Raw genomic sequence first — 12797 nt, 5'->3', positions numbered from 1 at the left:
AAACAAAGGGCTTTGGCTGGAACTTGGGGGGAAAAATAAAGTTTCCCCCCTTGGGAAGAAGGGGCAGGCAACTCAGGACTATAAGGATGTCACGAGGCTATTCAGGTAAATGGAAAGGTGAAAGCCCAGATAGAACTCAGGCTGGCCACTGCTGTAAAAGATAACAAAAAATGTTCTTACACATACATTAGAAAAAGAAGGAGGGTCAAAGGTGATCTGCATCCTTTATTGGATGTGGGGAAGGGAACATTGCCACAAAGGATGAAGAAAAGGCTGAAGTACTTACTGTTTTCTTCGCCTCAGCCTTTAATAGTAAGGCCAGTTACCCTCAGCGTACTCAGCCCCTGAGCTGGAAGGTGGGGACGAGGAGCAGAACGAAGTTCCCATAGTCCCAGAGGAAATGGTTAGTGACCTGCAGCTCCACTTGGACTCTATGGTGCTGGATGGGATCCACCCTGGATGGGATCCACCTGAGGGTTAGTGAGGGAGCCGGTGGAGGAGCTGGCCCAGCCACTGTCCATCAGTTATCAACAGTCCTGGCTAACCGGGGAGGTTCCAGAAGACTGGAAGTTAGCCAGTGTGACACCCATCTACAGGAAGGGCAGGAAAGATCTGGGAAATGACGGGCCTGTCAGCCTGTCCTCGGTGTTGGGTAAGGTTATGGAGCCAATAACCCTGAGCACCATCATAGAGCACGTGTGAGGACAATCAGGGGATGAGACTGAGCCAGCATGGGTTTATGAAAGGCAGGTCCTGCCCAATGAACCTGATCTCCCTCTAAGACAAGATGACCTGCCCGGTGGATGAGGGAAAGGCTGTGGATATTGTCCACCTAGACTTTAGTAAAGCCTTTGATACTTTCTCCCACAGCATTCTCCTGGAGAAACTGGCCCCTCATGGCTGGGATGGGTGTGCTCTATGCTGGGTTAAAAGCTGGCTGGACAGCCTAGTCCAAAGACGGTGGTGAACGGTATGACATCCAGCTGGCAACTGGTCACAGATGGTGTTCACTAGGGCTCAGTATTGGGGCCAGTCCTGTTTAATGTCTTTGTCAGTGATCTGGATGAGGGGATTGAGTGCACCCTCAGTAAGTTTGCAGATGACACCAAGTGGTGTCCCACCAAGGGGAGTGTTGACCTGCTGGAGGGCAGGCAGGCTGTGCAGAGGGACCTGGGCAGGCTGGAGCGATGGGCCGAGGCCATTCCTGTGAGGTTCAACAGGGCTCAGTGCCGGGTCCTGCCCTTGGGTCACAGCAGCCCCACACGGCGCTACAGGCTGGGGCAGAGCGGCTGGAAAGGGCCTGGTGGGAAAGGGCCTGGGGGTGCTGGTCCACAGCCGGCTGAGAGTGAGCCAGCAGTGTGCCCAGGTGGCCAAGAAGGCTAAATAGCATCCCAGCTTGTATCGGAAGTAACATGGCCAGCAAAAACAGGGCAGCGATTGTCTCCTTGTACTTGGCACTGGTGAGGCTGCAGTTTGAATGCTCTGTTCAGTTTTGGGCCCTTCACTTCAAGAGGGACATTGAGGTGATGGAGTGTGTCCAGAGAAGGACAAAGAAGCTTGTGGACAGTTTGGAGCACAAATCTTACAAGGAGCAGCTGAGAGAACTGGGTTTGTTTAGCCTGAGGAGAAGGGGGCTGAGGCAGGACCTTAATGTCCTCTACAACTACCTGAAAAGAGGCTGTACACAGGTGGGGTGGGTCTCTTCTCCCATATAAATATCACCAGGACAAGAGGAAAAGTTACACCAGGGGAGGTTTAAATTGGATGTTAGGAAAAAATTCTTCACCAAAAGGGTGATCAAACATTGGAACAGGCTGCCCAGGGAGACAGTGCAATCACCATCCCTGCAAGTGTTTAAAAAGTGCATAGATGAGGTGCCTCAGGACATGGTTTAGTGGTGGACTTGGTAGTGCTAGGTTAATGGTTGGACTTGATGACCTTAAAGGTCTTTTCCAGTCTAAGTGATTCTATGATTCTATACCCATAACAACCCTACTACCATTCTGAATAGCACTAGTTAATGTGGAGGACATTTTCCTGTATAATTAGGGTATATAATTGTTTTCCCTCATAGGCATTATTTCTGTTTTACTGAACCTGAATTTAGTCTGCCAAAGCTCCAACTGCTTTTACAGACAGTTTCAGTTTAGCTATGATTCATAAGTTTTTTCATTAGCAAACTTGGTCAGCTTGTAGTTGACCCTTTACGCTTTCATCAGGGGGTGTGTAGCTAACAACTCATGCCCTGGCACACAACCCTGAGGGATTCCACTGGTCCTTCATCCATTGCAAGAACAGGGTATAGGACTGTTCTCTGTTACCTAGTCATCAGTCCATGGAAGGATCTTCTTAACTCATGTGAACTTTGCCTGGGACCTTTGGAGCGAGACCTAAAAGAAAAGTGGTATCTAAACTACCTTTATCAGTGTCACTTGTGAATCTTTGGCAAAGCAGACCACAATGTTTGGGAAGTATCACCCATTGCAGGGACCTGTCTTTGAGTTCTGTTCTTCATTTTCATTCTATCTACTGACCTCATAACAGAGGTAGAGATTACTGATTTGCAGTTTCATGCATTACTCATGAAGCCCCTTCTAAAAAATGTTGTTAAAATTTTCTATCTATTTTCCTGTGGTCAGGAAAGGTCAGGAAAGGCAGCTTGTTCAAGGAAATAAGCTAAATGTGATCATACATAATTTGCATTCCTGTGCTTTTCAAAGAGTACATGATCTGAAACTACTGGGTGGATGCTGCTTGGATCTGGAGATGTGTTACTGTTAATCTTACATACTTTAAAATACTGCTGATCTGAAATCTACTGTCAGGTTTTAATTTTAGGCAATAAAGACAGTTTCTTAGACATGTTATTGTCTATTCCTCTGACAAATTGTTCTCTATAATTTTTCCTTTTCTTTTTCTGCAACTTTTTTTCTGGTATCATGTATAAATTCCCCAAGCCTATCTATTTCAAAAATCAGTCAGTTTTAAGTACTGTGAAGCTTTGATACCTACCTTATTCAGTTTTCATCATTTTAACAAATTCTTTTTTGTCAAACATTGCCTTTTTGTTTTGTTAATTTTATTTTTATACAGTATCTATCACAATAGGATCCTAATTTTTATATTAATTTCTTAGGTATTGTCATGATTAAACTAAGTTTAATAAATATTTTGTGCTGGAGATTAAGGTGGCTTACTCAAACTTGAATTTTCTTACCTTGGGAACATGTTGCTGGTGGTGAAATGGTCTTCCCATAGATGAGAGGGGTGTTATGGGGAGTACCCACAGAAGAGACACAGCTGGGCTGGTTTTTGTGTATTTGGGGTTCCCTTTGCTTCTGTTGAATAACTTTTGGTCTTCTCATTTGTTGCGTTTAGTAGTGGATTCTGTACAGGTTATCATAGCTGTTATACTGATACAGCAGCTCTGTTGCTGCCAGCTATCCTAGCCAGTCCATTGCACTCATTTTCTGTTTTGTTCTTCCTTTGGGAAGAAGGATGAAATTTGAAAAAGATTTGGACCTTCTATAGATTTTGGGTTTGGCTTTGTGAGAAATTGTGTCTAAAGGCATTTTAACAGTCATCCTATCACCTAAAGAAACATAGTGTAATCCAGGATAGGGGCATGGTGAGCAAGTTCAATTGAGACATGTTTTGTAAAGCATGTAAAGTGGTGATAACGTAATTTCACAGTGGTTTCTCTGGCTGATTTAGAGACTGAATTGAGAAGCAACAGACAGAGCTGTCTTCCATATACAGACAACCCAACATCAAGCTGATCCAACACAGGACTATCATAATCAAGGGACGTGAATGCATAAGTGGACAGTAGATGTTTCCTGGAGCTCAAAGGCAGAGCTCTTTCCACCATTCCATGGGAATTAAAGGGCAAGCTCAAAGGAATTATGGTGTAGTCCTGTATTATGGACAGTATACTTGAAAGCCTTCAACATCTCTCATGATTTACATTTTTTTTAACTTTTTATATTATTTGCTTATGAAATTATTTTCCCACAAAAATATCTGGTTCCCATTTCTGTTTCATGAACAAATTATGAACAGCAACAAATTTCTTGCACATCATCCTTTTTCAATGTAAGCTATCGCTGCATACAAACAGGAATATTAAAGCACTCTAAGTAAAGAAGGGAAAGCATCATACAAAAACTTAGCTTTTGCTGACCTGAAAAGCACAAAATTACATATGCCACATGAGGATAGTTCTCCATGCCCTCATGCCTGATTTCTTTCTATGTTACTTAGAAGACTTCAACGTTGAATTTCTCATTAATAAATCAAACCTAATGATTAGGGATTTTGCACATGCAGAAAGCATTTGTAATAATAACATGGAAAAATCCATTAGAACTATTTTAATAAGCATGGTGGCATGGAGCTAGATCTTAACATACCAGATCAAATTTCATAAGACAAAAGACAGTATGCAATAATAATTCCCTCGCCCTGTCTCCAGTTTGGGACACACAAAGAGGGAAATGATGACTTACCTCCTCCCGCAACACACTATTTCATAAAATGAGAACACCTCACTGAATACACTTTTCATGGTTTAACCCAACAGTTGACATCACTGATAATTGCTCAGTTATCACTGCTGGTCATAAACTGGTGATTAAATTTCACAACTGCCCGAGTAAGGTTAGTGCAGTTTTGTAAGCCAAAGCATGTGTTCTTCAGTGAACATAAACAAGCTGTTCAGGCATATGCTGCCAAAGCCAAGCATGAAAGGACTGGGCTTTGGAGTACCTTCCTTGCTTGTTTGTTTTCATGTGAACTAATCAAATTTGGGGCTATAGGAAAAACACCACAATACAAAAGTGAAGTTAGATGCTGCAGTCTCTTTGTCACCAGACAGATCAGAATAATTCAAAAAGATTATGCTGCTTTTGTGTTTGAATTATGCCATCTGTTGTTTTCATTCAGCTTTCTGTGGATATCCCCAAAACCAATACTGCATTTTATCAGCCCAAACTCACCTGAGCAATAGCCTGTGCCTCTGTTGCACCACTCCAGACAGTCATTTACAAAATCAATTAAAAAAAACCAGGTACCAGCAATGATTTTTTTTTTCAAGATCTTTCTACAAGAAAAAATGGTATATCTCTGTTGCTAGTGACTATAGGCTAGACCGTTAATTTTGGTGGATAGTCTGAGGACTCGAATTTTAACTAAATCTTTATAAGACTGGTGATAACCTCTTGGGTCTTACAAAGTGGTGAGGGCTGCTGTGATGTTCAGAATACTCCAAACTCCCCTGAAACTGAAAGGAAATCAAGGATAATGTCTAGGACGTTACAATGCACAAACACAGGGCTGAGTGCTCTTCAAGATCTGAATACTTCTGCTGTTTTCTATTAACAAATTTAGACAGAATTTGATTTGCAAACATAATGAACAATTGCCATTTTTTCTGGTTCAGTGACCTAAGGATGCAAAACTCACTGTTGGTTTAAGGACTAAAGTTTCTCAAGTATTGACCATCAGTTTCTGAAACTCTGGCATTTCTTATAGCTAGCAGGCTGTTGCAACTACTGTAAGGGTAAAAAAATCCACCATACTCCAAAGCTGAGTATTTCAATATGTGGAAGTTGGCCCTGTGCAACAAAACCAGGACCTTTATTAAAGCATTTAGCTATCAGGTCTCACTTTGAGTTTTGCAAGGCTCAAGCAGCCGGTGATATTTTCTTCTGGATCAAGATCTTAGCTTTAACAAACTGTCAAACAAAATCAAAAAGAAATTTTTGCTGTGTGGAATCACCATACATTGTTCCTTTTCTGCTTACAGTACCCCTTAAAAAAACAAACAATACTGTGCCTGCTTCTTTCATTTGCTTGTTTTGTATCATTTTAGCTCATGGCTGTGGCTCATTGTAATTCTTTCCCAACTATGTTGTTATCATGACTGTCTAAGTGTCTTCCACATTATGCTGGAAGAGATGTACATCTGTCTTTTCTCTGTGTCAAAAAAGACAGACAATTCTGCAGACATGCAGGAAGTCTGTGGGGAAAGGAACTCTTCTGTCATCCTGATTTTTTTCTTTTTTAATAAGAACTCTTTTCCTCTCCCTTTCCTTTTATAGTAGGCTCTGTGTGAGCTCTTGGTCTGTTCTTCATGATTCATTGAAGACCATAGTGCTGAGTAGATCTTCTGAGTTCAAGAATTACTGATGATCCTTAAAAAACAAAGAGTAAGAGCAGAATTCTCCCCAGTGAATGCTTTTTCTGCACTTTCAGATCAGAGACCTCCCCGAATGGCTTCCAGCACAATAGAACATTTTTCCCAGGAGTGCCAGAGGCTTTCATGAGCCCAGAAAGACCCTTCTGAAGTGTGATTAATGCACCATCCCTGCACAAGGAATTAGATATCCTGTTTCTGACACACAGATTCAAACAATAGTAATCCATGCAAAAGGCCTCCCATTTGCTGAAGAACCTGCATTGCTACAGCTGTATTTTTTTTTCCTGTTGGGAATTTACATCATTGTTTACTCTAATTAGAAAAGGGCAGCCTTAGTCTCAGTGGGCCAGATCTCTTACAGCCATCAACATCTCCTGTGGTATTTTTGCCTTCTTCCTTCTCTTCAAAATATATTTTAATTTGTAATCATGTTTCTGTCCACCTACAGGGGAAAAGAAAACAAACCCAGATTACGCTGTTCAGCTCAATTTGTCATATTTTTGCTCCTGTTTCACAGTCTACTCTTTGATAGTGTCTCTTGGTGTTTGGAAAGAGGAAAGGAAAGGCAGATAGAAAAATGGTGTTTCCAAAACAGGCCTACTTGCTGACAACATGGGAAAAGAAAAAGTAGGCAGTGCTGAAACATTTTAAGCTGCCTGGGAAAAGGAAAAAAACCAACACCAACACCCCACCCCCACCCAAAAAAAAAAAAGAAAACAAAAAAACCCAAACAGGGAGGATTACTCCTGGGAACAAGAATACTGACTTGGAGAAGGGTCCATCTTTTCTCATTACTTGGCAGTTTCCTCTCCTGCAAAAGCATCATGCCACTGATGCAGAGGTGCTCAAGCAATGCCAATACAGTATGTCTTAGGACAACTGCTCAACTGGGACAGGTTTTTAGTACCAGCATTCCAATTCTTGCATTGCCAGCTGTTCTTGCAAAGGCTTAGAAGTAAAGACAAGGAATACCCTGCAGAGATTCTGAGGTTCCCATAACCATATTAATCAGCACAGCTATCAAACAGGAAGGATTTTTCCTGGGCCAGGTGTAAGTGGTGCTGCTTTAACAATGTGAAGATTTCTTCTCTTACTGTATTCCTTGCACTATAAACGCTTGTTTACAAGGGAAATCCATTCGGCACATGAAGTACTGGAAGCATAGTGAAGCTCAGGTGGCTTAAAAGCTGGCAGTGCTTGTAAGCTCTAAAGACTGTTTTCTGAAAATGCACTTGGCTCCAGCCAAGAGTCCATGCCTGTGACTAAAAGAAGCATTTTTGCAGCCAAAATAAAGTAAGCAGGACAGCCTTATAATAATGACAGTACCACAAATAAGAATAAAAAAGAGAGCTTGTGGCAGAAACAAAAAGAATTTAAATTAGAGGTTTTATACTTTTGTATTTCTCACAGCACAGCCATTTTTTACTCCAAAGTATCTAACATAATACACAGTCTCAGAAGGTGTTTGGGAAATACCAAAGATCTAAAATCCATGTCAGTGTGTCAGGTATTAGTAGATGATTTTCTGATGGAATAAAGATCAGTCCATATCCTCTGTCCTCATAAAATTATTCAGTAGCTCTAACCATGCATTTACCGTGCATTCATTACTTCAGGACATGGTCTCAGAATGGTCAGAAATGCCACTGACTATGCCTGGAAATTTAGTTGACTGTTTTGCAGCCAAGATTTTGCCACCAGTCTGTGCTCTGTTTTGTGCATTTCATTTTCCTATTGCAACGTATCTCTGGTATTTCATGTAGCTGCAAGATGCATGTGGCAGAATGCTTCGTCCTGGTATTTATGTCAGGTTCACTCTTTGGCATTACATCTTTTTCAGATCCGCTATGCTGGTGCTGCCGACAGTTCAGTTCAGTTTATCTTCTATCAGCCCATCATTCATCGATGGAGGGAAACTGATTTTTTTCCATGTTCAGCATCCTGTGGAGGAGGTAATGAATTACCACTGTATTCCAAAAACAGTCATCTGCATTCAGTACCTGTCCCAGCTGCTGCACTGAGATTTGGACCTTTACAATGGGCAAAATCTGAAAATGAAAGTAGTTACATCTAAATGGAGGGATGTAGCAACAGTGGTAGTAACCTGTAGATTTTTTAGCAACACACCAAGCTCCACACATAAAGTACATTTTGATATCCACATGACTGCATTTAATGCTACAGCTGTCAAATATAAGGGCTGATGGGATCTGGGCCCACTTTGGAATCACAAGATGACTCCATTTGCCCCAGTCCCCACCAGCAGCTTTACCCTCTGAACTGAAACTGAGTGTACAAATCTTGGTGGCCAAGAAATTTCAGCCTTTGTTTTGTCTTTTTGCTCTAGGTTTCTGAATTTTTATTTGACCATACTAGTTATCTTTTCTTTCCTACTACATGTGAATTGTGGTTTACTCTGGGCTGTGAAACAGTAGCTGTTATGTTCAAAGGTGCTGATATTTTCAGTTTGCTTTTTACCAAACCAGAACTTAGATGCAAGAGAGAGACAGGAAGAATACCACATCACATATTATTTCTTCCACTGTGCATTGCAGGTTATCAACTAACATCTGCTGAATGTTTTGATCTGAGAAGCAACCGGGTAGTAGCAGATCAGTACTGTCACTATTATCCTGAAAATATCAAGCCAAAGCCAAAACTTCAAGAGTGTAATCTGGATCCTTGTCCTGCAAGGTCAGTCAGCTCTAATTTTAAAAGAAACCAGGCCCTAAAAAAGTAAAATAAAATAGGAAGATGTTCTGTTGCTATTGCTTACAGTGTCATTTTGTCTATTCAATTCAACATTTAGTCTATGTAATTCAACCTCTTTCTCATCCTGAGGATGTACTGCATAGAAAAAGACCTCTGTTTAGCATCTCCACATTGCACGGACTGTGATTTGAGGTGGTTGTTTCTTCCCCTCTGATTGTGTTTTGCCTCATTAAACATTATAAAGTGTGAAAAAACTAATTATCCATAATACCATCCCATGATCAACACATGCCTCTTAAGTGTTAGTCAGATGGGAAAAATTCTCTTGGGGTAAAAATGTTGTTGGAGAATGGTTGTCATCACAATTACAGGCATTATTTTTATGGGTTTTTTTACATATTCTCCTTAATAAAAAGCTTACTTGCAGTCATGTCAGCTTGTAAGAATATAAGAATTTGTTCTTACAATTTGTTCTTTGGCCCTGCACAAAGGGCTGCTCTCTGCTCACCTGCCAAACACTCTTCCTTGGAAGATAAATAATAAAAATAGGAAGATCACAGAGTCAGATTTCCCATGTATAAGAAAAAGAACAAAATCACAAAAAGGACCAGTCCTGTGTCGCATAGATTCCCCTGAACTTAGTAGAAGTCAGTTTGTAGCTGCTTATAAGCTGCAAGCATCTGTTTGTGTAATACAAATTTTTCAGTCCTTTGCTAAAAGATGGTTAAGCACAGCCCAGCAGACATGCATCCAGGGATGCCCTAAAGCCATTAAATTTACCTGCTCCTTTCCCTCTAGATGAGTTTTGTGCCAAGTTTGATTAAGTGCGTTCAAACAAGTGTCACCTCAAAAGTTGCTATGGCCCTTCAGATTGTTGGAGGTTGCCATAGAAAAAAGATGTACTGACCAGGAGGAGGATGTTTTATGGACCTATGGGACTATGTATACACGTGACTGAGGATGATTGCTTCCCAAATTAGGTATACCAGCTTCAGACTAGCTAGGCATTATCAGTGCAGAACAAATCACTCCAAACCTAAGATACTTTTTACCTCTTCTAGAAATTTTTCATTAAAGTTCTTTCACTTTTCATAACTGGAGTTAATACTCAGGTTTCTTCATCACTGAAGACACATTTACATGGAGTGTATGGCAGTTAATATTCCTTTGTTCTAGTAAACACATTTTTAATGATAATTCTGTTTGTAAATAATTAAAAGTCAGATATGTTCTCATACAGTTTAAAATTTTAAGTTGAAAGCTCCCAGAATTAAAAAGTGGAAATATCAAAACTTGAAATGCAACATTATCCCACCTGTATTGTACATTCTTTAGGTTACGTACTTTATCATGTATTTCATTAGGATGTATTAAGGATTTAATATTAAGAATGCAGCTTCACTAGGGTTTTGTGAAAAGTATTTGCTGTTAGGCATGTACTCAGAAGTGATTTTTCAACTCAGACATTGCTTTCCCACAATGCAACAAGACCAGTTTTTCCTGTAACAGTATTCTGTCAAGTTCAGTGTCTGACTTCTCTTATCCTAGTACTTTATACAAAAATATACATATTTAATTTCTCAGTTTACTTAAATATATTAACAGTTGCAACTAGAAACCTTACTTTAATACAATTCTTGTATTTTTTTCTTCAGTGATTTTCTAAGATCAAAACCTGTTTATTTGAATTCTCCTTTGAATTTTTTGAAACAAATGTCAGTAAAGTAGAGGCAAGGTATGATCAGGTAAGAAACTAAATATGAACATCTCAGAAAAAGGATTGCTGGAAGGTGTAAATCAATATGAAACCTGTCTTCTAGATTCATCTTTCACAATACCAGTAAGAAAGTAATTTTATGTAGCTGCTTTTTTTTTTTTTAAAAGCCCAAGCTGCTATTTTTTTTTAATATAGTTCTGAGTCAAATATGCAATTTGCCTCTGGAATATGTAGTATGGATATTTTCCATATTTCCCCAATAATTTTAAATGACACATTCTCAAACGGTAAGTCAGATGACTGCATCATACATGGGAGGGAAGAGAGAAAAAAATAACAGGTGGGCAGATGTCAGGAAACAATTTTTGTTTTATATAAGACATAACAAAGCAAACTTGGTGACATAAAGACCCTGAAGGGAAGAAGAGTAATTTAGAAGTACAGCTGTGCCGTCCCAAGGTACAAACAGTAACAGAGAGGAATTGACTTTTTGGAAACATCCTCACAGAATGCCAAATTGTAAAAGATTATTTTGAAAAGTGCCTTTGTAAAGACTTCAAGAATCAACAACCCAGACAGAAAACCAGAGGAAATCTGTGGTAACTTCTGGAATCCTGATGCTTTCTTAGTCAGGAAGAAGGTAGTTGAAGCAGAACAATGGGGTCAGGAGCATGAACATGGAGGGCGTCTTGGCTCTGCAGTGTATTTGCTGTGTGGGAGCCGTTCTGCTCCGCTGGTATAAAATGAAGATGTTAATTTTTCCTGGCAAACACAGTTCCAGTGAGGCATAGCTGATTAGTGGTTGCTAACTGTTCCTGTGCTGTGTCAATGAATGCCACAGAAAATAATCGTGGAAGACCACAGTGGTGCTGAATAAAGCAACTGAGAGAGGTTACTGTAGAAGAACTTACATTAAAATTTTAAGCAAAGGGCAGGCTGAAAGAAAAGTTTAAATGAATACCAGGAGTATTGTGTGGGCCTGCAACCAGTTGCCTCTTTAGGCTTAGTGTACAGAAAAGTTTTACTTTATTGTGCTTGTTATGACAATAATTAGCAGTATTGAAGGCATCGTGAGTAGCAAAAAATACCATAGACTGAACGAACATGCAAAATGAATCAACTTTTCTTCCTGCAAAGCCAGTTTCTCACATACTTGGAGGAGAAGCAGTGTGTGGAAGGTTATTTATTAAACATATGTCATTTATACTTGTTCCTTTTTCACATTAAGTAAAGGGGACCCATTCATCTAAGATTGGTAGTTAGTGTCTTGCAGGGTAGATGACGGGTCATGTCACCAAGTCCATTTTTGTCCCTGCATACTATCAGCGCTCTATCCAGCCTCTCTCATCAACCCTCTTTGGGATCCAGCTCCCTCCTTAGAAAGACAGACAGAAAAGATCTATTTATTTACAGGCCATTAAGATTTTACAGCACTCTGTACTTGACTGGGAAATATACATGTAATGTCTACTGATGTGAATAGTGCCCTGTTTGATTTAATCCATCCCTTTCTATGTGGCAAAGTCCATATTAAGTTTTCACCTATTTAATTAATTGAAAATCTTTTAACTAGCCAAAACTTCACAGACTGAAGGACTTAGGGGAGGTTTTCTAGCTATCATTAGCATCCTCCTGTCTGATATCCTCTAATGAAAGGTGAATGGAATTTTATTCTGCTTTGAGAAAAAGTATGTTTAGATTAGACTTAGCTGGGTCTGCTTGACACTCAGGACAGCTCTAACATGCTATAAGCTGAAGATACTGTTTCTTTCTTAATTCAAAGTCATTCCTCCAAAAAGCAATTTTTACAAATATTAAAAGAACTTTTACACCACTCATCATTCATCTACTCACCAGGATACTCTTGGAAGCAACATCAGTGCTGCTTCTCAAACTCATCTTCAGCTTTTACGTGGCATTCCCAGCTACACTGTTCTGCATTTTTACCAATATCTCCTCTATTTTTTGCCTTTCTCTGTTATGTATTTATGTGGGGGTTTCTGAGTCACAAAAGCTCTAGTGGTGCTCTTACCAGGGAATTTCAACGGTGTATAAAGATTTCTAAAGGCATCTTCAGCAAAGATTCTAACTTCATGCAGCTACTGTCTCAGGAATTTTGTATTAGCAAGCTTCTAACATGTGAGCTTCTTTTTATCACTTTGCCAACGA

The 12797-nt window shown here is 39.9% G+C and overlaps 1 protein-coding gene across 1 annotated transcript in view; it reads left to right on the top strand.

Annotated features, from left to right (window-relative positions):
* Positions 1-12797, top strand: part of ADAMTSL1 (ADAMTS like 1) — a 192338-nt gene that overhangs the window by 75114 nt on the left and 104427 nt on the right. The window contains exons 8-9 of the mRNA XM_027792781.2: positions 8040-8151; positions 8755-8893. Coding sequence (XP_027648582.2) covers positions 8040-8151; positions 8755-8893 — 251 coding nt within the window. The remainder of the gene's footprint in view (positions 1-8039; positions 8152-8754; positions 8894-12797) is intronic.

This window comes from Falco peregrinus, chromosome Z (assembly GCF_023634155.1).
Source record: "Falco peregrinus isolate bFalPer1 chromosome Z, bFalPer1.pri, whole genome shotgun sequence".
NCBI lineage: Eukaryota > Metazoa > Chordata > Aves > Falconiformes > Falconidae > Falco > Falco peregrinus.
This window is presented reverse-complemented; position numbering and strand designations above follow the sequence as displayed.